Genomic DNA, 26,364 nt, shown 5'->3' with positions numbered 1-26,364 from the left:
GCTAGACACAGGTTCTGAGGCGTCTACTCAGCTTTCTCTCAGAAGTAATGGAATTCATGATTCATGATCATGTGACCTCATACACAGAATCTTTTTACGAGGCATGCCTCAACAGCTGTCGTCTCAAGCCAGTAGGACAGATCAAGGTTGTACAAGCGATCACTTCTTTTGCGTAATAAGGTACATCTGCCGCAAAAGCAGAGAGGAGTAAAGTTGCGGTTCTGAGGACGGTCGTTCCACCGGAAAAAGCACGGTCAGCGTCACACCACCTGCTTTTTCGGATACCCTCCGTGAGAAAAATGAAAAGGCGTGCACGCATTGCCTCTATATCTGGAAGACGGAGAGAAAATATCGAAAAACCCTTGACCAGAGAATCTGCGTGTGGGACGGAGTGTTACCTGGGGGGCCCCAATGAAAACAAAGAACCACATGAGGGTATGGTCTCGGAAAATTGCCACACGACTCTACAGACGCCCGTTCCTCGTCCTGCATAGATTGGTAAAGTAAAGCCCGATTTGTGAAGTGAATCTTCTTTATCCAAAATATGCCACTAGAGAAGCATCGATTATCCGGTATGATCCACGTTCGAATGTAGTCCGCTAAAAATGTGACCATGGGGTCTAGCAGCTAGTCTACCGTATATCGAATAGAAAGTTCGTGATACCACACGGCCCGTGATAGCAAAGAGTGCAGGAGAGGTCTTTCGTATCTCCCATAGAAAGGGCAACTCACTAGGGTATCTCATTGGATTTTTCGTATCCATCCTGGTATTGGCACGTGGCCCTCGGTTGATTACCGGTGCCTCCGATAAAGTTGTACACGGGCTTCGCAATGGGAGGCATCCATGCAGTTTCCTGAATCTGTTTTACTTTGCACGGCTTCGTATGAATCACAACAGCGGGATGAAAAGCAAACTATAGCGCCTATCAGTGAGCCCGCATGTTCCGAGCTACCAATAGTTATAGAGAAGCACTTACCTGCTTTGGCAGCTGCAGTCAATGTGTGGATGACAAGGTGTTACCTCTTCAGCACACTACGCAAACGAACTCAGCACGAGAACTCGAGGAAAACTACTGACACCGTACACGTGTAACATACATCTGATGCTAGGCACACTGCACCGCAACTGTTTCTAGATAGCTTAATATGTCAAGAGCATTGATGCTGTCGCCGTGTGGCGCCACGTAGAACCCCGGTGATTGGTAGAGGCCAACTTCCAGATAAAGTGGTCCGGCGCCTTCTAGTCGGTAGAGCAAAAGAGTCACGTGTAAGGGTTCATCCCTGCAACTGCCAGACTACCTCTTAATACCATGAGAATGGTTTGGATCGTCAGAGGGGTTCGCGAAACTCTGACGCCCGGGCTGCACGGATGTCTGCTGTCCAAATGAGTGTCAGTTAACCGGCCACTGCAAATGCGCATCTTGAATCGAGGGAGATAACACACTTCCTCTGAGAGAGCGAAACCATGTGTCGCTCCGGCCCGCCTATACGCCCCGGAGGCAGCGAACCACTTGCTCTACAATCTTCTAAGATCGGGTCCCTGCTGCAGAGAACAGCAGGAAGCATTTTCTCGTCGTACTCATCCTTGATTGAATCTTCAACCAACGTTAAGTGGCTGTACAACGGCTTAGCAGTTTTCCGGGGGTGGCAAAACCGCACAGCTCCGCTTTTTGGGTGAACTACCCTCTCAGCGTCACGAGACGCAGTATACCAGATCTAACCCTTATTTGTTTGTCTTGTCTACTCGCAAGTCGTTTATCGGTTCCGGATGTGGACTGGCCGAAACTACGAGTTTGACTCGTCCTTGCGGCACCGGATGGAGCTGCTCGTTTCCGCACGTGTGGCTTTACTCAAGACCGGTGCCACGTCACGGCACCAAACCGCCCTGGGAGTGTCCCAGGCGCCATTCAAAAGGAAAACCTAGTGGGTACCTAAACCCTAAACGAGGACGCAGATCCCTCTAATTTGTTTCGAGCACCTCTGCCTGCCACGTGTTCTCGTATGAGTCTGCCTCCATCACAAAGGCGGCGGGTGTCCTGGCGTGTGGAACTGGTACGGCTGTTTGTGGCGAGCTCGTAAGCCTTCCCCCACTTTTTGCAGCTGCATCACGTTGTTTCACCTCTTTCGCGCCACGCTGCCATTTTCCTTCACCGTTCCATCACAGCCATCACACCCTAATTTCGTCATAAACAAGGCACGACACGCATTGGCTGCCAAACGGCGCCGTCTCCGTAGCAGCCTTCTCGAGAGCGGGCATGCCTTAACTATTCCAGTGCGTGTGCCTGCTTGTCCGGCGTGTCGGCTTCTTTCCGCGCCCTTCGCCGTGAGCTGTATCACCGTTTGCCTTGTAAAGGCAGGCGTTCAGTTGCCAGGCGTTTTGGGGGAGAGGAAACCGTTCGCACCGGCCTTTTCCAGTTGCTGTGGGTCTGTCTTTTGGGGACTGTTTCATTCCTTTTTTCGAGGTTTGATTTCTGTTTCCCTTTCCACAGCCCCCAGGATGCTCCGCCTGACCGGCGTCACGCGGAGCTCGTGTCGCGCGCTAACAGCGGAGGGGCAGCATCCCTTGCCTTGTCCGCTGGCTACTGTTGGGGTGTAGCTGCTAGGGAATCGGAGGCTAGGAGGGAGACGCCCGTGCTGGAGATTCTTGCAGTAGAGAGAGGCCCGAGGGGGAGAGTAGGCTTCCTCCGCGGCAGCTACAAACCGTCAGGTTAATCATTTGAGGAGTTACGAGCTCCCATCACTTCGAACGTAGTTTTGCAAAATTGGAGCTCTTTCATTTTCATGCAGAGGTGGGGCAAACTTTCTAGTTTTTTCGCTTCTTCGCTCCGTGTAGTGTTTTGCCTTCGCGTGTGGTTTGTGGCAAGGAAAAAGCCACATGGAGACCGCGAGGGGCTGAACTGGTGTGGCACTCGTAGGCTTCCCTTCCGATCTGCAGCAAGACATACCCGGGACAGGGTGTGCTGGTTTTTTTGCCGTGTCCTCTTGCAGAAATCTCTCTTGCGGCCTTTGCTTTGTAGCTCCTTTGTTGCGGGCCGCTACTTTTCTTTTTTTTCCTGCCTTGTATCTTCAATTGTGTAGTCATTTTTGCTCGCGTCGCTCTTTCTTTTTTCTGATCTTCCGCTTGCCTCGCCACCTCATCTTCCGGACAGTGTGGAGTCCCGGACAGAGACCGGTCCTGGCAGCCTTTGCGAGAGTTACGGGAGAGTCCTGCATATTCCCTCGTTAGGTCCTGTCGCACGTCATCAAGTTGGTGAACTCCATGTCGACAGCTCTGCTCGTCTCTAAACTATATTGGATTTCTTCGTGTCCGTTTCGCGTATGCAGCCGCACACACTCATTTTTTGGGGATTTTTTGATTGTAGCCTGAAACGCAGTTTTAAGCCAGGTTGAGGGAGTCTCAAGTTCTGCCTCTCGGGTCATCCCGTGTCTCCTCACTTGCCTGCTTGTTTTTATCTGGAGCCGCCTTCAGTTTCATCACACGGTGAAAGGTTTTCTGGTCGGTGTATGCTTTCGCTTTTTTGTGTGCCGAGGCTCTGTTTTGTGCTTCACGTGGTAATCGTTCCGGGCGACATCCTTTAAAAAGGGGTGTCGGGAACACGTGAAATCCTCAAACAGCGCCGGCGCGTATATAGTAAAGCTACGATTGCAAGTCTGTTCTCCCTTGATCAGGCCTGAAGTTGGCTTGACGTGCCAAATCATTCTGGATGCATTCCGTGCAACGACGCGAGAGTTTCGGGTTTCCTTTCTTATCGACGGAAAGTAAATACAATTTTTTTTAGAGCAGTCAGATAACGGGGCGAGCTCTGCAGTGTTTTTTCCGTAAGATCCTTGCATAGTACTTCAATGGTTCTCCGCGTGTATGTCCACTCCCAAGCACGGTGACCTTTCCTGTGTCGGTGGGTCCCGCCGTGTATGTTCCTGAGTGTTCTCCGTAGTGGCTTTTTTCTTATTGTTTGCCCGCCGTATACCATTTCTCTGTGACGTTTGGGCAAGCAACTGCCGGTTTTTCTTCTGCAGTGAGGCTTTCCAGCGGAAATTCCCGTCGTAACTGAGGGACCGGTTAGCACACTGGGAAATCGTCGTTTATACTGCTGGAAAACAGGGATTTCCATCTTCATATATTTGTGTTTGTCTGCAAGAGCTGGTTCTCTGTCGCCAGGATCTAAGTGCGGGTGTGCGTGTCGGTGCTTCGTTCGTGTGGGAAGCGACGACCTTCAGGCCGCTCTGTTGCAGGACCCGTGGAGACATCCGGATTTCTGCTTTTCTCTTTCTTCCCGGTGTTTCTTACTCTTTTCTCCGCAACCGGAGAAATAGGGTGAAATGAACCGGAGGTTCTGGAGAAACGGCCTGCAGCGTGTGGTGTGCGTGAGAGGGAGAGCGCCCTCGCATTCTGCGTTGTGCGGACGTTCGGTGTCTTCCAGCGATCCCGTCTATCCCGTGCGAGGGGAAGCAGAGACCTGGGGCGGTTACGACAGATAGTTTGGAATGGCATTTTGCCGCAGTGCTCTTGCGTCGCTCGAACAGATCCACCGTTTGTTAGGAGGCAGTTCCTGCTTCTTTTCCAGGGAGACATTGTTTTTGCGCCAGTTAAAACACGAGAGACGTGCCCGGTCTTCGGATACCACAGACGTCAACGACAGGTAGGCAGTCCATATTTGGCTTCCAAGACAGGCACCTCTTCAGATATTTTTTGTCTCCTTTTTTTTCGGATTTGAACGAAATATCTGCTGGTGTGTCTTCATATCTCGGTAAACAGAGAAGCCGGAGACAGCGCGTCCTTCCGGAAGGAACGGTTTTGTCTCGGTGGGTGTCCGGTATGCACGCACGCATTTTTCTGCCGGTCCAGGAATTGTCGCTTCCGAGCGGGTCCTTGTCTTGTGGGTAGAATTTCATGGAAAATGTACGGATTCCTTTCCGGACACATTTCGGCAGTCGTTTTCTCCCTGTGGCGTTTCGTTTCGTTCGGCGATTACATGATTTTTTCTCTTGGTGGTTCGCTCGCACGCTTTTTTCCCTCGGTTCTTTCGGTTCCCCATGTCGTCTCGTGCTTCACTGGACTGTTCGCGGGGTGTGCGCTCATGTGTCAACGCGAAATTCTGCCGAGTTCAGCTCTGCATCAGTTTTCCTGCGTTTGCTTCGTGGTAGGTGGAAAAGCCACGGTTTTTGTTGGCTTTCTCCGTCCTTTATTTTCGGACCACACCACGCTTTCAGTCGTGTCCTGTCGTCTCTGGTTCCCTCTTCGCAGGTTTTTGTTCAGGAAGAAGCATTGCGACACCGTGAATGGAAGCGCCAATAAAAGTATCTCATTTGGATGCGTTTGACGTATTCGAGATTTTCCGTCTGACATAGTCCGGACCGTTCATTCCGATATCTTTTGTGTGGACATCCCGCTGTGCTCTAGACGCCTCGTCATTTTCGGAGACGACGGGTTTGGAGGACTCAATGCAGCATGTGTAGGTCGACGGTCGAGCTGTTTCTCATCTCGCTTGCCACCCGTTTTTCTTTGGCCGATCGTACTCGGAAGTCTCGCCGTGTATGAGGGCGTGAACATCCCCGCCGTCTTTTTTTTCCCGCGAACACATGTGTTTCTAGATTTGCCCGGTATTCTTGAGTGTCCGACACGGGGGGGAGGGAGAATGACGGGTCCAGTAGCTTCAGGTGAATCAAAGAAGCTTCTGGAGTCGTCCGTCGCAGCTGTCTCGTCCCCTCGTTCTCCTCTGTCTGTATCTCGACCCCCCTCCACCTCACAGAACAGTATTTCCGTTTCGAGCATGGAGTCATTAAAGTCGGCGGCTCTCGCCAGTGGCGCGATCCCCGTGATGTCTGCGGACGGCCGTGGAGACAAGTCCGCGGGAAGGGTCTCCGTGTCTCCAGCTTCGTCTCCGGGCGCGAGTCTCGCGAGCCCGAAAAGCAACTCCGTGTTTCTCTCTCTCCACGTCTCTTCCACGTCTTCTGCCTCGACGGCGATCCCCCAAGACGAATGCGACAGCACAGCTAGCCGCGAGGGAGGCAGTCCTCGCACGCCTTCGGCTCTCGATGGGTCCGGGACGACCCCGAAGAGCGCTTCCCGTGGGAAACCTGAAGATCTGTCCCAGGCGTCCAGCAGCGGCGAGACGCCGAGTCCGGCACGGAGAGGCCGCGCAGCCCCGCAGCTTGCGGGCCGTTCGGAGGACGAGGCGGAGCGAAAGAAAGGCGTGGACGAAGAGGGTGTGTCGTGCGGCACCGTTCCAGGCAGTGCCCAGAAGAGAGACGAGCGAGACGTCGCGCCGTCCCTCGACGGGACACACTCGGACTCGGAAGAGCCAGAGAGTCCGTCTTTTGCGAAAGAAACGAGTGCCATCAATGCAGTCTCGGGAGGACGGGCAGAACGTAGCTCACGCAAGGCAGCGATGCGTCGGATACGCCAGCTCGTGGGGGTTTCGGGGAAAGACCCCAGCGAAGACGCGGTCGCAAACCTCACTTTGACTGACGCTTCCGGGAATGCGACAGCGCTTGGCGGAGGCGAGTTCACGTCCTTTGGAACTGGAGTGGACCTCGTGAAGTCCGACGAACAGCCGCGGAAGCGAAGGGCCCGAACGGACGGTCCTTCCTCCGCGGGCGACTCCGGGTCCCGTGCGACTCTCGCAGACGGTGACGAAGAAACGAGCAGACGGGGCTTCGGGTCGCAGACTGCGCTTGCGGGCGCGAAGCAAGAGCTTCACGAAAATGCAGAGGTGTCCTCAGCGCTGGCTAAGTCTTATGCCGGACAGGGGACGGAAAGAAACAGAACGACGCCGAGTGCGCCGGGAGACGCGGATCTCCAGCCGGCGGTCGATTTCGCCCGGGGCCTCGCGGCGGTGGCGGCGGAGATGGCGTCTGCACAGGCCGCCCTCGGACGACCGGCGGGCGAGGACAGTGAGCGGAGTCGGCTGCTCTCTCTTGCCTCTGCTCTGGGGAAAGATGAACCGAGAGAAGGCCAGTTTGCCGGAGACAACGGAGCGGCTCCAGAGGCGAAGGGCGCGAACCCGGTCGTTTCCACGCCAGAGTTGGGGACAGGATTCCCGATGGCTGCAGACCTCCTCGAGGAAGGCCGTCGGCTCCTCAGCTCTCCCGCGGGGCTGTCTGTGTGGCTTGAATGTGCGAAGAATGCGTCCTCTCTGCCGAAGCGACCGAACGAGGCGCTCCCTCCCGAGCTCGTCGCCCTCTCGGCGTCTCTCATGAACGACGAGGCCTCCCACGGAGCGCCGACCCCCCGAGCGCTGCCTGTGGCTGGGTCGCCAGCCTTCTCGGAGCACGACGAGTCGCCGGCGCATCATCTCCATGGGAACGCCCTCGACGCAGCGTTTGGTCTCCCCCTCGGGCCCGGCGAGGGCCTCGCGCCGCGGGGGCCTCTCGGATTGCATGCGAATGGAGCCTTCGGGTGTGGCGAGAAGGGCGGTAGGCAAAAAGGGGCGAAGGCTTGCCAAAAGAGTGGAGACAGAGCGCAGGCCTCCCGTCCCCATGCCCTCTCCCGCTCGCTCATCAACTCGGCGCCGTGTTCCACTGGGGCCACGCCCTCGAACTACGGCGGGTCTCAGCATCTTCTTTCCAACTCCAGTTCGATGACTTCCGTCATGGTCAAGAGTGTGTCGCCTGCCGGCGTCGTCCGTAGGGGAGGAAGAAACCGCAGAAAGCGAACCAAGTACGATCTCGCGTACCGCCAAATGGAGCAACTCGGACCCTTCGCAGAGGAGGCCAAGCATGTCGACCTTTCCAAGGTACGCAAGGTTGCCGCGCAACACCTCGTGGGATGCGGCCTCAAGGCCGGGCACAGCGCCTTTCTACGCGTGGGGACTGCGACAGTCCCGAGGCGGCGCGCAGACAGATATATTTATGGGTAATATACATATATATATATATATATATATGCGTGCATGTGCTTGCGTGTGTGTGTGTGTCATATATATTCATGTACGTAAATGTATCGGTATGGGTGTATGTTGGTTATATCTTTGACCTTTTGTCGCTCGAAGTTGTTTGCCTGCGCCACGCTTCTCGTCCGTCTCCGCCCGTTGCCTTTTTCTGTGGGAGAGAGCGTCGTGCGCACCTCATCCACTTTGCTTGGTTTCCCTGTCGTTCCTCTGTCCTCAGGTGTCGGGCAGCAGCTTTGCAGTGGAGCTGTTGAAGAATCCGCACCTTTATTCGTATGATTCTTGGGTTCACGGATTCGCGTGGCCAGTCGGGGCAGACGGTCGCCGCCTGCTTCTCCGCAAACTCCGTGGTGTATATTGGTCAGACCCGGACTACTGGCAGAAGCGACTGACGGCGGAGGGTCTCTATCGTCGTGATCTCTTCACACTCGCCACTGTCCAGGTATGTCTCCTCCTTTTTGTAGATGGCTCTTTTTTCGTAGGCGGGAAACTTCCGCTCCGTCGTCTCGGCCACTGAGGCTTCCGCTGAACGTCCCGCGAGTCTTTTTTCAATTTTGGCCTTCAGGAACTGTTCAAAGTGACCCACTTAATGGGCGCGGACGTGTGGGACTTTCTGCTCAAGTGCACGGCGCTGACCCACAAATGCGACGCGCTCACAGCCAAGGAGGGAGGCCAGAGCGAGTAAGTCACGTAGCATCGGAAACTGTCTCTTTTTTCCTTGTCTGTTTGTTGCTTCGTCTGCTCACAAGTTCGTCCCTCTTTCCTTCCACCCACGCTTTCGTTTTCTCGCGGTCCTCGTCGCCCGCCATCGGCGCGATCCCGTCTCCTGTATGCGGTCGCCCTTCTTTGGCCAGTTCCTTTCACGGCTTCCTCGCGTTCTGGCGCCTCGTTTGCTCACTTTTGAGGCGTCGCGCCGTGCCTCGAACGCGTAACCTCCTTTGTTGTGTATATCGTTTGGAGGGTTGTGCGTGTGGGGCTGCCTCGCGTGGCTTCCGCCGGCCTGCGGAGAGCTGTGCGGGGTAGCGCGCGCGCCTCAGTCGTTTTTTTCTCTCTCAGCGCCTTTAGCGTGCGTGGGACGTCCGTCCCTTTGAGCCCCGCGCGCCACACTCACACGCCTGGGCGCTCTCTCTCTTGCATGTTTTACTCAGCACCGAAGAAGCCGTGCACAATGCGTCGTCACCGGAGGCAGCCTCCCCGCATGCAGGGCCGGAAGTGACCTCGCAGGTCCTCTCCCAAGCCGCGAATTTCGCGCCGCAGACCGACGGCGGCTTTCCGTGGCACGCGATGGCTCCTCAGGCCGGGGTGACCACCAGCGACATGTTGCTGGCCAGCGCCGTGGCCCAGGAGGAGTGCGACAAAGATCAGCCGAGCGTGGGCGATCCGGGCGAGAATCTGTCTTCTGTCTATCCGCCGCCGTTCCATCACAGCGCCTCCATGGAGTTAGGCGACACGGCCGCGCCGCCGTCGCCGTTTTCTGGGCCACGTCTCTCGACGGGCGGGGCGATCTCTTCCTTTGAATCCTCCGCAGAGCGGATTTGCGCCGCGTTGTCTCTGCGCCGGCCTTCGTCCGGTGGAGACAGGGAACAGGGTCTGGAGGGCGAAGAGGAGCGGCAGACCCCCGCGGCGGCGGCGTGGCTCGGGGCCGAGGCACTCCACGAGCTCCTCGCGGGGAGCCTGAGCCGGCAAGAGCGCGAGAACGGCGAGTTGACGCAGGACGAGAACGTGCAGAGCAGTGCAGGGTGCGAGTCGCTCTTCCTCCCGCCGGAGGTCCTTGGGCCAGGGTCGGCCCTTGACCGAGACAGAGTAAACGGCGTCAGCGGCCAGGAGAAACGCTCTCGGGGCCGCCCGAGGAAGACGCGCCAGAACCTCCCGTCTCTTGTTGCGCTGCGCGAGGAGTTGGGGCTCCATGACCTCGCTCAGAAGCCGGCGGGTGGCGCCGACGCAGGGTTCTGTCTCCCCGGCAGTGGCCTGGGCTACGCGGAAGCGGCTGGGGATAGAGGCGGAAACGAGCTCTTGATGCCTAACCACCTCGCGGCCTCGGCGGGCGCGACGCCCCAGGGCTATCCGCAGTTCAACGGACACAGTCCCACGGCGGCCTCGGCTCTGAACCTCTTGAAGCCTGAAGGCTTCTCCGTCTTCGGCGCAGGCGCAGCCGAGGGAGGCCCTGCGGATTTGAGCGGTCACGGTCGGGACGAACTGAACTTCAAGGGCGTGGGCGACGAGCTCTTGTCCTCGCGGTTCCTCGTGGGCGAAGGCAATCTCCAACAAGCCCTCACTTCTTCCTTGGCTGCGCAGGGCGCGAAGCGCGGTCGGGGCGACGCGGCAGCGCTTGACTTGTCTTCGAGCCTCGGTCAGGCGCCTAAGCGGTCGCGTCTGCTGGGTGCGGGCGGGGCTCAAGACACCGGCGCCGGCCAGCTGTCGGAGTTGTCCCGTCTCTTGGAGGAAGAACTCGACGCAACCAACTCACAGGGGCAAGAAACCATGGATTCGCTCCGGTCATTGATGCTGCAAGTGGCCGAGGCGGCGGTCGCGGCCGACATCGGGCCGTCCCTGTCCCCGTCGGCGCACCTCGCCCTGGCGGAGCGCGGGGCGCAGAACGTGCCCGAGGGCGACGCCGGGGACGCGCGAGAGCCGGCGGGCGCAGAGCCTCCGCGGCGACGGAGCAGCGCGGGTTTGCCGGTGGACCTGGACGTTTTGGCCCCGGCGGCGCAGGCCGAAGGCGGCAAGGAAGCGCCTCTGGGGAGGGAAACCGGGGCGGGTGAAGCAGGGTGGAGACGCAAGAATCCGGCCGGCGCGGGGGCGATGGAGGAGGAGATGAGGCAGATTGAGATCCTCCTGAAGGCCCTGGACCATCACCTCGCGGACCAAGTGAACAGTGAGGAGAGGAAGATGGAAGGCGGAGCGGGACGGAGGAGCGACGAAGGATCTCGTGACGCGACCTTGGAGAGCGTCTCCGTTCTTCCCTCGATGATGCACCTGGTGGCCCGCGGCGCGGCGGAGCCCCAGCTGGCATCGGGGGACTTCGCGGCTGCTGGGTCTTCCGCTGGACAGGAGAGCGAGGCGAACGACGACGTCGCGGCGGGAGTCGGACACAGTCAGGAGAACCGCGAGGACCGGAGCGGAGAAGCGGGCGCTGTGGCAGAAGCGAAGGCTCTCCTCCAGTGCGTGAGCGCGCTGAGTGGTCCGTCGTCGGGGTCGCTGCTTTCCGCAGCCGCCGCAGGAGGCCTCGGAGAGGAGGGCTTCCCGCGGGCGACTCTGGCGTCGATGCGTGCGACTGGCGCAGGAGCCGGCGAGGCGAGCGAAGCGGGCCATGACGGTCCCCAGACGCGGGACTTCTTCCCCAAACAGGAACTGGGACGGAAAAGCTCGGACCCACTTCGTGCGCCAGGGCGTTCGACAGCTCTCAAGCTGCCGAACGTGCTGTCGGGCCAGCACCCGAACGCGGCTGTCGCCGCAGCGGCCGCGTCGTCGGCCGCGATGGCGGGGTCGCTCTTGTGGGGTGGAGACAGTGTGTGCCGAGGGGACAGGTGTGGGGCGAGTGACGCGGTGTGGGGGGCGGACGAAGAGGCCCGACTGAGTGCGCTGAGCTTCTTGGGGACGCTGCCAGGTCTCACGCCGGGTGTAGGCAACAAGGACCGGGGAGCGAAGCCCCAGATGGGCAACGGGAACGGTCGGCAGTTTGCATGCGGAGGGGCGGCGATGCTGGCCTCGGCCCTGTTTCCCTCGGAGGCCAGTCAACAGGAGCGTCTTTCGCGTGCGCGGCGTTTGGAGGCGCTGGACCGCGTGAACGGAGGAGAGGCCCCTGAGAGGAGGTCTTCGAACGGAGGATCTTCGCGTTCCTCGTTGTTGGAGGCTCTCTCCGCAGACACGCACGCCCTCTTGCAGCTGTCAGCCCATTACTCGTTCATGGCGCAGTTCATGCAGTGCGCGATGCTCTTTGAGGTCCAGCAGGCGTTGCTCCGCGTGGTGGCGAGTATGCGGGCGCAGGAGCGAGGGGAGAGGAAGACAAAGCAGCTGTGGGAGGACGCGCAGAGGGAGAAGGAAGGGCCAGGGACCGACCCCACAATGAAGGCGTGTCTCCAGTCGCTTCTCGAAAGTGGGGCAGTCCACATGCAGTTTGTTCAGCTGATGGCTCAGCAGCTGCGGCGCCACGTCCTCTCGGACGGCGAAGAGGACCGAGCCGTAGGTTCCCGGTCAGGGGACACGGATAGGCACGTGGACGAGGGCTGTGGAGTCCGTGGACGCGACGAGAGAGAGGATGCCAAGGAAGCAAGGGGTTCTGATGCCGAGGAGCACCTCGGCCTGGACAAGCAGTCTGCATTCGCCGAAGTGTCTTTCGAGGATTTTGTGGCGGAGCGCACCAGTGCGGACGGGCCGATGGGCGAGGAGACAGGGCGACATCGTGCGGCGGGCGAGGACGCATCTCGCCAAGGCAGTGAAGAGAAGAGTGGCAGGGAGTGCAGCAGCGGCGGACGGGAGGCGGATGTGGGAGAGACAAAGGAGGAAACCGACGTCGCGGAAGGAAATGTCGAGGACGAGGTGGAGAGAGAATCAGAGGCAGGTACCGCAGGAAGTGCCGGGAGGAGGGAGACGGGAGCAGAAGGTGCAAAGCCTGCCACGGAGGAGGAGAAGGAATTGCGAGAGACGACGGACGAGGACACGGCGAAGCAAGACGAGTGACGGCTTTTGCCTCTGAGCGGAGGCGTGAAGGAGATGTGAATGCGAACTGTGTGAAACGTGCCGAACGATGTGAAAATGTGAAAGACACACGTCTCCGCGCACCTATGGGCGCGAAGCGTGATGACACGACAGAGTTCGGGTGTCTATGCCCACAGTGTGTCGTCCGGCGTCAGAACGGAGTTTCGGATTTTTGCGGCCTGTCCGTTACCCGTGGGGGATTGCGCCGTTGGACGCGGGGTGCCGGTCTTTGATGATGAGAAATTCATTCGATGTTGCGAAGCTTCGGCGTGCCTTCTCCCGTCGCAGCGAGAATTAAGTTTTCGTTTTCTGCCCCTCGTGCTCTTTAGGGAATTGGAAATCGAAGCCGCCCTATCAGGACTCTTGCTCCACTTTGTTTTTTTTTGCAAAGCGGGTGCTCAAGGTCCTGTGGCCGGATCTGTGGTTAACTTTTAATTTTCTCTGCTCTTAAAGCACTCGACTCGTCCTGGCGCCTCTCTCCATCATTACGGACAGCGGATGTGTGTGACCTAGAGAGCTGTCTCTCCCCTGCTGGCGGACGTTCTGCTATTGTTTTAGCGTTTCCCCATCTCGCGGATTGGGGGGACGCACGCGTAGCAAAAAAGAAAACGGAAGCCCATATAAGGGCCACCACGCTGTACACGAACCGAGGACAGGGGAGTGTGCAAATTTAGCGGTGACAAGTTCCCCAGCGGAAACGATCTGTTTTAAAGCCCCTTCACCGGAGACACACGCGAAGGGCGTGTACGTGATGTGGAAGCAAAAACGCTCAACGCTCGGTCACGCGAGTCGCACTGTATTGCTGTCTAATTTCTAGAGGAAAGATTTCTGAAGAGAAAAGACAGAGATCGTCTGTCGCGTCAAGTGTAGCTCCTGTGATGCACACCGTGTCTCCGGCGTGCGCAAAAGAAAAAAAAAGCGGGGTAGTCGCAAGCAGAAATCCGAAACGCAAACGCCTTGAATCACCAGATACCTGTTTACATATCTATATATATATATATATATATATATATAAAGCACGTCCATTTCTGCTATTTCTCGCCAGTGTTGAGTATCGCTATCGGCTCGGGTGCCGCTGAAGTGGAGACGCGTCTCCTTTTCGCCTCGAGAATGAGGCCGGAGAGAGGGGCAAACTCTGAGTGCCCGATCCGTTTTCTCTCCTGGTGTTCGCCGCTGTTCGTGCGGCCGCGGAGGGGACGGTTTTCCATTCTTTCCGTAGAAAGAGGGGGAGCGTCGACAAAGTAGCAGAAAAGCATCGGCTTTGCGGTTTCCTCTATCGTCATCCGCCCTCGTGTCCGAGTTCATCTGGTTCTCCTAGCTAGGCAGCTGAACGTCTCCCTGGTCATCTATCCACGCTTCTTTTCTTCAGCTTCTAGCACCTTCGCCGGTCTCCACGAAAGACTCGAGCTGCCACCCTCGTCGCGCGCTACCGAAAAGCAATCGTGCGGCAGATTCACCTGGAGATTTCATATTGGGTGTGCATTGTGCACGTCGGTGTGCATTTGGGCGAAATTGGGGGGGACAGTTGGCGCGCCGAAAGCGAAGACAGCCTCGCAGGGAGAGAAGAGGTGAGCTGGAAGCGCTCTGGGCACAGCCACGAAACAGTGCTGTAGCTATACAAGCGTCTCTCCCTAAGCAGGCGCACGACTGTCCTTTCTCCATGGATCTCGGATTTCACACTCTCTCCATCGAAAATACCGGATACGGTTTAATGCTAACTTACTACAGACCATGCGAAGATAATCTAATATGGAACTCCGTTCATGGAAATCAGAGCTTTCCTTCTCGACGGTGCTCAAAAATTCAAAGTTTTGAGGGTCGACCGTCTTTCTGCCACACTTGCCCCTCGAGCTTACGTGCCGGAACACGGGGAAATGCCGCTCGCCTCGAGTCTGCGTGATTTTTCCCAGGTCCGTCTCTCTTTCGCGAGGCTCTCCCCATCGCTCGTATTTCCGCTGTACATACACTCTGCCTTACAATCGTCCCCGCTCGTTGGGAACGGTTTTGATCTTTTGGAATCCTTCCCAAAGGGAAGGAGAAAGAGGTGTACTGTGGAGCTGGGCCAACGTCAGTTGCCTTGTGTTGTCAGAACCAAGCCAAAAGTGAGGGTCGTGCATTTCCGCAATCGTTGATCACATTCTCCTTTTAACGCACGTGCGGCGGTTTCGAATCCGCACAAAACGAACAGAACCTGCAAAACAACGCTGTATCTTCCCACGGTCGGTTCCCCCTTCGCTGCGAGTGCCCACAACGTAGCGGCGTCCTGTAGGGCACGGCGCAGAACGGGAAAGAGTACGGAGCAACTGGACGACAGAAACCCGACGAACCCCCATAGGTGTTTGGCGAAGGCGGAAGAGCCTGTACGGTGTCTCTTATGTTCTGGCCCCGTTTTCCTTCCCGGATCGCGTGTAACAAAAGACGGGCAAGACAAGGAACAAAAACAGGAGGAAACGTGCCAAGAATGTGCGAGAGCGCGGGACGGGGACTGTTTTTTTGCTAGTTACTACTGTTAGTCTTCGGTCTTCGTGTGCGAGAAACCGAGGAAACCGTTCTGTGAAACAGCCGCGTGTGTACGCGGGGGAAGATCCCTGCTGCTTGGCATCAGAATCGTCGCCGTCGCCAGACAGCTCGCGTTTTCGCGAAGCGTCGTTGAGTGCGCGGTGTCTTTCCCGTTTCTTTCCCTTCTTCCCGTCCTGCGCTAGACGTCAAGACAGGAATCCAGGTAATCATCGACTGGGTATCTTCGGAACTCCATTCGCGCGGTCCCCCTTCGCTGCACTGTGCCGCCCAACTCCGTGTCTCGCGACCGCTTCGGCCGGGGGAAAAACCTCCAAAAAGTGTCTCCCAAGAAGCCGCTCTGGAGGTCGACTGGGGCTTCTGCTAGCTGAACGACGTCGAGTATGCCGTTGCTCAGTGCGTGGTTAATCCGACTCGTGTCGCTCGCTGCATCAGGCACGTCTGAGCTCTCTGTGACCTGCAACTCCAGTTTTTGCAAGCACCGCAGGACTTGCAGGGTCAGTTCGACAAACGCCGCCCGCACGTGCTGTCCCGTCTTGGCGCTCGTTTCGATGTATCGCAAATTGTACTCTGTCGCCAGTCGCCGAGCTTCTTCTCCCGACACGACCTGCAAGGTGCGAAGGCGCGATAAAACAGAAGCGAGGGAAGAGTGCTAAAGACGGCTAAAAGTGTCGGATTTCACTATCCTACCGGTCTTCATGTTTGCTTGGAAGCTGGAGTCATATTAAACACAGTTGGTTTATAAGCACAGCACCAATCCGGTAGTAAGAGCTGAGATAGTAGCTAGTTTTTTACGGACCGAATGAATGCGAGGGATCTCACAGAAAGAATAGATACACCGCGCGGATACCGCCATGGGACTCTCACATGAAACAGGCAGCTAGAGCTACTCCCTGGTTTACAGGCGTGTACATGTAGGACGGGACACAGTTCGCCGCCAGACAGAGGAGAATACATGTATAAATCTAAATGTTTACGTTCATCTAAATCATAATTGCGTGCACTGATTAGCACAGGAAACACACGCGGGTGTGGACGACAGAGCGGCAGCCGTGGCCGGGCCCAGGCAGAGCGTGTGTGGGTTGGGAGACCAGTGAAATTGAACGAGAACTTACGCGATTGGCTAGGTCCGCTTTGTTGCCGACAAGAATCTTCTGCACGTTCTGCGGAGCGCGGTCTTCCAACTCGCGCAGCCATGAACGGACAGCTGAAGGCGCAGAAAAGGTGCGAATTCGGAAACGGAAAGAAGCAGTCTTAGAACACGAAGACCTATTCCAGGGAAAGAAAAACGCGCAAATCCCCCCAACCCAAAAAGGGCTCGATTCTACGCGTGTCACTGGAAATGACCGGATCCGAAAGGAAAAGGCGAGGACGAGAGCTGGAAGAGACGGGAGCGTCAAAATTAGAAGACAGAGCCGGCGCCGGAGGAGGGACAAACGAACAGCCCCATCACCACGAGGGAGCGCCGAGGATCCGGAAAGAGCGTCGGCACTTCTGTTCATTCGACCCGTGAGCCGGCACGAAAAGAAGAAAGACTCGAGGAGAGAGAGAAGACCGAGGAGAGGAATCAAGACGCGCCACGGAGAGAGGGACGTAGAAAAGACTTCGGAGAGGCAGAGAATGACACCAGAACGCAGCGCGACTGACATTCGAAGGACTCCCGTTTCGTCAAGTCGAAGACCACCAGTGCTCCCATCGCCGACCGATAATACGCTGAGACAAACACACACAGGAAGAACTCCACACAGATAGAGCTGACGACAGCTACACACCCTAGCACATCTATCTATCTATCTATCTATCTATCTATCTATCTATCTATCTATCTATCTATCTATCTATCTATCTATCTATCTATCTATCTATATATATATATATATATATATATATGTACATATTGAAATAAAATACATCTCTGCATATATGGGAAAGGATGTCGATTGGCGTTGATGTATATACATTTTTTACACACGTAACTAGACATCCGCAACCGTCTCGTTTCACACATCAGACCCATGAGTAGGGATGCATGCGCACGTGCGCATGGCTGCCTCTCAATATGCGACGCATATGCATTTGGATGTCGATTTGTGTGCGTGCACAAATGGTCGCAAGCGAGGGAAACGCACAGAGAGCGACGCTCCGAAATCGTTCGTGGCCGGCGGTGTCCCAGAGCTGAATTTTGACGCGTTTCCCGTCAATGTCCAGCGTGCGGGTCTCAAAGTCCACGCCGAGAGTCGTTCGGTGGTCCACGAAGCGGCCTTGGGCGAAGCGCGAGAGCAGACAGCTCTTCCCCACTGAGGTGTCGCCTGCCACGAATGAGAAAGGCAAAAGAGAAGATCGGCCGAGAAGAGCATCTGAGAGGGAGACAGCGGAGACGCAGTGACGCAGACACGCGCTCGCGTGGCTAGATGCCTACCACTTGAGAGCACACTGGGGGAAACCACAGGTTCGCAGCAACGCAAAGAAAAATGAAGACGAAACGGCCTGCCTGGGAGCTTGCGATGGAGATTGAAAAGCGCACCACACGTGTGACGCGTTCTTCCTGGCCTATCCCCAGAGCCTGGAGACCCTCTGCTCACGGGAACACCGAGCCTCACGGCAAATGGAGAGAATCAAGGGAAAGGCCCCGGCTTCTGGTGTATTGAATCTAGCAAGGTTACACAGTCTAGATGCGTCAAAACTGGGGCTGTGTCACGCCTGTCCAGAGAGCCTCCATCTCCAGTTCGATGCAAATGTCCCCCTCCACATGTATCCTATGCACATGCATCTGCGTGTCGTGCCACAATCAACTGACCGATAATGAGGAGTTTGACGAGGTAGTCATATCCCAGCGACGTCTTTCTTTCCTCGATGCCGAGGACATACTGCCAAATGTCGTCCACGAACGACATCTCCTGCGGGCCCTTAGCATGGGCGTCGAAACTGTCTTTTCGGAGCTGTCGATCTTCTGCCTTGTTCGCCGCAAAGAGAAACTCGCCGTCTGACACGACCGTCGAACTCTCCGGCCGTTTAATCGGAAAAACCTTCTGGAAGGCGCCCTGAGTTAGAAGCGACGCCGCCCGGTCCCGCAAACGTCCTGAAAACGACAGGGCAGAAGAGGAACAAGAGGAAGAAGAAGAAGAGGAAGAAGAAGAAGAAGAAGCGGAGGAAGAAGCAGAGGAAGAGGTAGAAGACGGGGAAGGAGAGCTAGAAGAGGACGAAGAGGAAGAAGAAGAAGCGGAAGAAGCGGAGGCGGAAGCAGATGAAGACAAAGGAGAGGAAGTCGCAAGAAACTGCGGAGATTCAGAATGGACAGGTGTCTCAGGAAAAGGCCCAGGACAGGAATGGGTTGGCGCAGATGAAGAAACAGGGCCCGACGAGGAAGCGGAAGAAGAGACAGGGCCGGCAATGGCGTCTGACGGAGGACCGGCAGAACCCCCTGGGGGCGGTAAGCTCGCGGGGGGAACGATGGTGTGCATCGCGCTTCTCGTTGGTCTCCTGTCACCAAAATGGGATCCTATGAGAAAAAAGGAAAATCGCGGTGACTCAAACACAGCGGACCTTGCACGGTCTTTCAATGCTGAGTGTACACCAGAAGACGAGGCACAGAGAGGCGACGGTTACGCACCGACCGCTGGAAGGAGAGAGGAGATCCCTTACACGTAGGTGTGCACGGGCTAGTATTGATATAAACAGCTATGCAGATCTGCGTATATGTGTGTGCAGAGGAAGTTACTGTGGACGAATAAAGACGAGAAGCTGCAGGAAGACGCCGAGAGGGGCAGAACTGGCGAAGCAGTCGAGGCACAATTAGCCGACACACACAGCCCGGAGACGCGGAGCTGAACCGGTGAAAGAAAAGATGCTTCGGTATGAAACAAAGAAAAAGACAAAACGTTAAGTAGACACGGCAAAAGAGAAAGGAAGAGAACACGGCCGAGCACGACGACAGGCGGGGAACAGGCCCAGACAGATGCAACCTGAGAGCGAAAGACAATTTAAGGTCGGAAAATGAAGACAGCTCCGAGAAGCAGTCGATTCAGGAAAGGAAGGCCGCGATGAAGAAGACCGCTGAATAGAAGAGAATAGAAGAGGAGGAACTATGAGGGGCAAAAAGACAGCTAAATAGCGAAGGAGGACTTCGAAGTGAAAGAGATTGAAATGGATGGGGTTGGGCAAGGCTGGAGACTTCAAAGAGGATGTCTGACACAGGAAAAAATAAGCTGGGGAAGGCAAGAGTCGTCAGAAACGGGAAAGGAACACGAATAACGGTGTTGCTGGGTCTCGGCAAGAAAACCTTCACACACGGGCAGGTGAATGGCACAGCAGTCACCGAAAAAAGAAGGATAATGACTAGCCTCTCTACTTCCAGTTTCCTTTTTTTGCGCTCTCTTTGGGCGGAACTTAAAGGCAGCAAAAGCAAGATCCGTCTACAAAACAGGGCGGCCGCGAGTTGATTGAGGAGGCACACAACACAGGCATCGAAGCGAGTGTGCAAGCCAAGTCTAGTCGCGCGGGAGAAACGATGTCTCAAATACCACAAACAGCTGTGAAATCTGTTTCCGAAGAGTCAGAGGAAAAGCAAAACGCTGAGGTGTATGTACACCTGTCAAGCGTCCACATCCAAGATTCAAGTTTTCCATGGGACAACACAAGCGGCTGTGTGACCGATTTTGCCTTTTCCCGCCACCAGTTTTCCGCTAAACCGATTAAAGACCTCAGCGGCTCTGTCTTCTTTGCCTTACACCTTCGTTCCGACTGCCGCAAATTGTCTGATTCTTCCATGGAAAAACCAAATTCCCGTTTGCTTTGTTCCTTCTGCCAGCGGTCCTTTCCGCACGGCTGCTCTTGCGCAGAATAGTTCATGGCGCCGCGGCTGTGCACTGAAGAACTTCGGCGTCGATCCAGTTCCTCCTCGAGGTGTGAGAGCTCGCGCCGAAAATTGCATGCCCGCTTTTCAGAGATAGAGGCATGCGTGTGATTGCAGAAGAGTGCAGAGGCGGGGCAAAACTGAACGGATTTTTCTGATTCTGGCTTTTCTTTCATCTTCCTCTCTTTCTACGCCTTGCTTGCGCGCTTCAGCGCACTCGCGGAAAGAGGAACTTCGCTCTCTTCAGCCCTCGGTTTCTGTTTCCCTCTGCAGCCCCGGCCCACCGAGAGAGCGGTACAGAGAGGTGTATCGGGATTTGCCGAGACGTTTCCTGGAGGCCGAAGCAACACAAAAAGCGGAAAAGAGTGCACGCTGGGTGGAGAGGACGCGAGTTTGCTCCCTTTTCGCCTTGATCCTCCGGTCGGGCAAGTGCGGCACGTGCCTGTTTCGTTCCTGTCTCAAGGCTCTCTTCGTCTCCCCAAGCCTTCGTGGAACAGCCTCGATGTCTCCTGCGGAATGCTCCGCCGCACACTCCGGAATGAATCGTGGAAATTGTGGGTCAGTGTGTCTCCCCTTGCTTCTCAGTCATTGTCTGTTTGCAGTTGTCCGTTTCTGCTCGTCGCTTCCACCACTTCGCACTCCCCTGTACGTATTTGTCACGGTCTCATCTGCCGAGCGAGCGTGCGCGTCCCGCGGATCGTGCCGGTTCCTTCGCCCCGCGGATCGTGCCGGTTTCCTTCGCCCCGCGTTCCTTCTTCGTTTTCTTTTCCTCTCTCTTCTCGAACAGGTTACGACGGTGTACACTGAGGAATCACCACCCCAATGTGAGAGACACTTAGCAACTTCCGAAGCCTCTCGTGTCCGCTCACTGCACTCTCGCCTTTTTCTGTCTTCTCCCGCCGGTCTCCTCCTTTTCTGCTTTCCCCTTAGTCTCGTCTCCCCCGGTCTGACCTTCTTTCTGTCTCATCTCCCCGCTGTCTGAACGCCTCCCTGTCTTGTCGAAAGTGTGAAGGACACTTCCTCAGGCCGCAAGGACCCTAGGCCTTTGCTCTCTCTCCATTGTCTCGTTTTCGTACCGTTTCGCGAGTTTGTATCTCTTCGGTCCGAAGAGCCCCGACTGCCCCTTGGGCTCCCCGTTTCAGAGCCTTTTCTTTTTGTGCGGAAGGGCGAAAGGCGCGAGGTTGAACCGAAGAACCGTGGGCACATCCACACTATGACGTCTTCCGAGGGTCTCCGGAATGCCCCAGGAGGCTCTGGGGAGACTAACGGAGCGTCGCGCCTCTCGGAAGACTCCTCGCATTCCTGGGAATCCCAGTCGGCGTCTCTCTCTTCTCCGCACCGTGTCCGTTTCTCTTCTGCGAACCAGTCTGCAGGCGTCGTTTCCCCGACGTCGGCGTCTCCATCTGGGCCTCTCTCTGCTTCTCGCTCGCCACACGCGTCTCCTCTTCGAGGGGCCGAGGGCGAAGCGTCGCCGCGAGGGAGCCTCCAGCTCTCGGGAGACGCTCGCGGAGCGAAGGAAAGCGAGGAGACAGGCAACTCGGAGAGACGGCGCTCGTCGGAAGGATCTCCGACGAAGGCGGAGACGCCGCTGTCTCCACTTTGCAAGTCGAGTGGCGAGGCCGGAGACACTCACTCGAGGGCTGCGGGGGAAAAGGACAGCCAGGAGCGCGAGGCTGCGTCCCCGCGAAAGGGTGACGAGGACTCGGGAACCAGTCCTTCGACTTTGGCTGCAAAAACCTCCCGTCGTGCATCTCACACCGACACTTCGGAAGTCCCGCCTGCCTCTCCGGCCGCGAGTCGCGTGGTTCCCTCGTCCTCGGCTCCGAGAGCACCCGTGATGCCGTCTGAGGGCGTGGCTGGGGTGTCTCCGCCCGGAGGCCCGACCTTCGGCGGTGTCTCCGTGCCAGGGCTTCCTCGAGTGGGGCCGACGCCGCTGTCTCCGGGGTTCCTGTTTCCTGCGGTCGTTTCGTCTTTGCCGCTAAACGCGAGCATTGGCGACATCGCCTTGCGCCTGGTGAAGGAAATTCTGCAGCCCGTGCTGTCGAGAGACATCCCGGTCGATCCGCCCTCGCCTTTCCACTTCACAGCCAACGGCATGGCGAAGGCCCTCGAGCTGTCTCCTGTCTCCTTCCCGCCTGCGTACGCCGCGTCCCTGCGCTCGGCGTACGCCCAAATGGGGACCGCGGGCTCCTGCTTCTACTGCGTCTCTGCGCCCTGTGTATGTGGGGCCTTCGCCCCACCACTCCACCCCACACGCGCGCCGGCGCGGCCTGTCCCGGAGAGCAAGAAGCGGGGCAGAGACAGCGACAAGGCCTCAGCGGTGTCCAAGATGGGGGAGACCCCCGACGCTCGTGGCTGCCACACAGGCGGCGCGAAGGACGCGAGCGCGCGGGCCTTCTCGACCAACTCGCCGGCGTTTCAGGACAACCTGCGGCAAATGTGCCTGTTCTATCCGTACTCGAGTGTGCCTCCGCCGAAACTCATCGACACTCGCTACCTGTGTCTCTTCCTCTCTGCGTCAGCGGACTTGCCCTTGGGCGGCTTTGCGGCGGGCCGGGGCCTCAGTCCCTTTTTCGGACCCGACGCCGGCGACGGGGCGAATCCTGGGCGCGGAGGCGCCCCCATCAGCCACCGCAATGGGGAGCAAGACCGCGAGAAACTGCGAGACAGCGGAGACGACTTTTTCCCGGGATTCGGAGACCCCAAAGATCGGACGGAAATGACGGGTGTGGAAATCGAGAAAGGCTTCCCAGATCACGCGCGCATCGGATGGGAGCTCGTCGAGGAAGTAGCTGCAAGTCTAGAAGCCATCTTCAACACAATTCAAATGGACACCGTCGAGGACCGGAGAGACGCCCTCACCGTCCCAGATGAATTCTACGCCCAAAACTACTGGTGAGACTTCACCCCCTCTGTTTCGTCTGTCTTCGCAGCGAACCGAAGGGGGAGGACTTGCACAGGTCGTGGAGTGCTTTGTACGAATGGAGTAGCGCTACTCGTGTTCCTCGTCTCTCGTCAAGCATCGAGAAGGCCAAGAGATAGTCGGATTACACAGACAGCGCCTCCGTACAAAACAAGACACGAGACGTCCTTCACGTATTCCGTCCCAGGACTGCTTTTGACCCCAAGGCCTCGCCTTCTTTCTGAGGATGCGCGCAAAGGCTCCAACCAAGCCCGCGACGCGAGAACCCTCGTGCAGTCGGCGTGTATCCGGGTGTCTCGATATCCCAAGCTGGAAGCGCCCGTTCCACTATGGCCCTTGGTGTGCATGCGTATTCGGTGGATGTGCCCAAACGCGAAACAGAGCTGCATTTGGGAGATGCTTCTGTAAACGGGGAGTGGGGAAACTGGAAAACGTATATGCGCTCCGTTCATGTATATAAATGTATATCTCCATATGTGCGTGTAACCATCTCTGTATATAAATATGAGCTTGTGTAGATATCTGTGTAGACCATATCTACAGATCTCGGTGCACACGCTTGGATTTCTACACGCAAGGCTGTTTGTGTGTCTTCCGTTCGAGAGGCGTTGCCGTGGGAGTGTCGGGAATTCTGGACGCATGCGTCGTGTTTCGGTTTTTGTCCCAGGGAGTGGAGACAGTTTTTGCTGGACAAAGCCCCGACGGGCGCGTCGGTGTCGCGAACGTTCGGACGGAGTCTCCTGCGGTCGCTGTTGCTCGCCTCGCCTGGGACAATTGCGAAGGATCTGCAACGGACGCCGATAAGCTTCGCTGCAGGTGAGGCCAGAACAGGTGCCCAGAGAAAAGAAACCAAAAAGAGAGAAAAAGGGAGCGAAGGAGAGAAGAACAGTAAGATGAGGAAAGGGAAGACGGAGAGAAAGAGGTACATATGAGGAAGGAGGGAGAGAACGCGGGCACGAGAGTGGGAAGAGAAGAAGGGGACGTATTTGGAGAGAGGAGACGAAACACGAGAAGAGAAGCAACGAGGAACGATACAGAGAGCGCGGGAACCGCAAAGATTGGCGTCTTCTCCCTTGGTTAGGATCATCTGCAGTTTCCGATTTCAAGCGACTTCGCGTCGGGGACCTCCCAGGCCTCAATTGCATTCTGGCGCTTCTCAAATTCTGCGTCGCTTTCTGTTTGCATCTGTTCTGGGACAGTGACATCTTCCGCTGTCTATTCCTGGTTCAGGCATCCTGTTCTTCCGTCTCTGTGAAGAAGTTGGCATAGAACCGGAGACTCGGCATGTCCTTTGGCGGACTGTGGCTTCATCGCAGCCGGAATTGAGAGTGAGGATTTTCTTACGTGTGTCCCACCGATTCGCTGCGTTCTGTCGTCTGTCTTCAGCCTTCCCGTGTCCTTTCTTTTCTGCCGGCGTTTATGCTTCCCTCATCATATGCTGCCGTCACACGAGAGGGCTCCCAAGGGAGACACAGGCAGTTTTCTTTCGACAGCTTACCCAGAAAAGATTCTCGTTTTCCGCCGTGGTCTTCTCTCTGTGTTACAGCGGTTTCGGTTTTTACTTTTTCTGCCGTCCGCATGCACTTGCGCAGCGATATATATATATATATATATATACTTCTCTAATATGTGCAGTAAGTCCGCATCTATGCAGCCGTACGTGCCTGTGCTTTATATCTCTACTGTATTTGCATTTGCGGGGGCATCGTCTGTGTGTTTGTGTTTTCAGTCGCGATTGGTGAGCGAGAGTGGGTTAGGTTTTCTTTGTCGCGATCTCGGCTCAGCGAAGGAAGAAGAGGCAGGTCTGATCACTTTCAAGTGTGTCACAAACGATCGGCAACCGTTCTCTAGCCGTGCGCTTGTGACAGTGAAGAACATCTTCTCGCGGCAGCTTCCAAAGATGCCCAGGGAGTATATTGTTCGTCTCGTCTTTGATCGGAACCACTACACGTTCTGTCTGAACAAGGAAGACACCATTATCGGAGGCTGCTGCTTTCGGCCGTATTTCCAGCAGGTACGAACCAAAGAGAAAAAAATTTTTATCGTGGGTCTTCTCTGCTATCTGTGCGTGATTCGCTGTCCACGTTCTCTCCACCTGTCTCTCTCTCTCGAGCTTTCGTGTTTCCCCCCCTTTTCACCATCGTTTTCGGACGTTCCCGCCGTCACCTTCCTCTCCGACCGAGATAGCCAATGAAATGCGACTCCCTCAGCATTGCGTTTCATCTGTGCGTTGTAAATCGAATCTTGGACCTCTTGCTCAGATGCTGTCACATTTAAAGTCCAAACGCGTTCGTTGTGGCTTCTACAGAAAGCTGCCTGCCTTTCGACAAGCTGGCCCTTCTGTTTCTTTCGGTGATTTCTTCTTCCAGAAATTTGCAGAGATCGCCTTCCTCGCCGTAACCTCCACAGAGCAGGTGAAGGGGTACGGGACGCGGTTGATGAACCACCTGAAAGAGCACGTGAAGAAATCGGGAATCGAGTATTTCTTGACCTACGCAGGTGAGACACAAACTCGGGCCGTCGATATCTTGTGCATGCAAAAATCGTCTTGTACACGAATCGGCAGTGAGACAACCCCTGCGAGCTGGTATTTGTGTGTGTGGATCTGTGTAGGAGTCGAGCTCTATCGGTGGCTCTCTCGTCTTCTCTATCAAACTATATATATATATATATATATATATATATGTATAGATGTCTGGGTGTCGAGTTGTTGTTTATGTGTTCGTTTTTTCATGCTGGTTTTTTCGCGTCGTCATTCTGCGACGACGCACGTCTTTTCCACTGCATTTATCCCCCGTCTGTGCTTCTCCATCGCTATGTCGCGTCTCCCGTGTCGCGTTTTAAGCTGCCTCGCAGGTTGCTTGTTTGCGTGCGAGAGCGCAGCACAGAGTCCGAGGAAAGCGGCGGCTTTCCTGCGACTGAAGGCGGTCGTGTGTTCTCGCCGGCCGGCCGCGCGTGGACCGCGGCCACTGTGCAACCGCGCGCGCGCCCAAACCGCGCTTTTCTAGTGATGCTTTCCAGGCCTTCCTATCGTGTGCACCGTTTTTCCTCACAGACAACTTTGCGGTCGGCTACTTTCGGAAGCAAGGCTTCACGCAGAAGATCTCGATGCCTCGCGAGCGATGGTATGGCTACATCAAGGACTACGAAGGAGGGACACTCATGGAGTGCTACATCAATCCGCGGATTAACTACCTCCGGCTGTCCGAAATGCTGCACGACCAGCAGCAAGTTATCAAACGCGCCACCGTCTCTCTCAAACCTCTCGCGGTCTACCCCGGCCTCGACTTCTGGAAGGTAGGCCCTCGGGACAGTTTCGGCCTCTCCGCCTCGGCTTTAAATGCCCGTTTCAAAGTACATGTGGAGGAACGAAATACCTATCTTCAAAACTGCAGATTCAGTCTTCAAACGCGGTGGAGGGCGGAGAAGCCAAGCTCGCGGAGCCTCGCCATGCGAACTGTGTCTTCGTATTGGGGGGGGGGGGG

General features: G+C 56.3%; 3 protein-coding genes across 3 annotated transcripts in view; 2 read left to right on the top strand and 1 right to left on the bottom strand.

Annotated features, from left to right (window-relative positions):
* Positions 1–5,771: 5,771 nt before the first annotated feature.
* Positions 5,772–12,569, top strand: NCLIV_018190 (conserved hypothetical protein; the record flags this gene model as incomplete). The annotated part of the gene is made up of 4 exons (XM_003882012.1): positions 5,772–7,736; positions 8,110–8,331; positions 8,455–8,570; positions 9,038–12,569. The coding sequence occupies 4 exons, from the start codon at positions 5,772–5,774 to the stop codon at positions 12,567–12,569; spliced, it is 5,835 nt and encodes a 1,944-aa protein (XP_003882061.1).
* Positions 12,570–15,285: 2,716 nt separating this feature from the next.
* Positions 15,286–18,565, bottom strand: NCLIV_018180 (putative Ras family domain-containing protein; the record flags this gene model as incomplete). The annotated part of the gene is made up of 5 exons (XM_003882011.1): positions 15,286–15,711; positions 16,220–16,311; positions 16,752–16,817; positions 17,234–17,461; positions 17,902–18,565. The coding sequence occupies 5 exons, from the start codon at positions 18,563–18,565 to the stop codon at positions 15,286–15,288; spliced, it is 1,476 nt and encodes a 491-aa protein (XP_003882060.1).
* Positions 18,566–21,169: 2,604 nt separating this feature from the next.
* Positions 21,170–26,364, top strand: part of NCLIV_018170 (Bromodomain containing protein, related) — a gene marked incomplete at both ends in the record, with an annotated part of 6,677 nt that continues 1,482 nt past the window's right edge. The window contains 6 exons of the mRNA XM_003882010.1: positions 21,170–22,851; positions 23,547–23,695; positions 24,609–24,617; positions 24,748–24,893; positions 25,249–25,378; positions 25,935–26,176. Coding sequence (XP_003882059.1) covers positions 21,170–22,851; positions 23,547–23,695; positions 24,609–24,617; positions 24,748–24,893; positions 25,249–25,378; positions 25,935–26,176 — 2,358 coding nt within the window. The remainder of the gene's footprint in view (positions 22,852–23,546; positions 23,696–24,608; positions 24,618–24,747; positions 24,894–25,248; positions 25,379–25,934; positions 26,177–26,364) is intronic.

The sequence above is a fragment of the Neospora caninum genome, chromosome VI (genome assembly GCF_000208865.1).
Source record: "Neospora caninum Liverpool complete genome, chromosome VI".
Taxonomy (NCBI): domain Eukaryota; phylum Apicomplexa; class Conoidasida; order Eucoccidiorida; family Sarcocystidae; genus Neospora; species Neospora caninum.
Note: the sequence above shows the minus strand (reverse complement) of the source record. Positions and strands in the feature narration are given on the sequence as shown.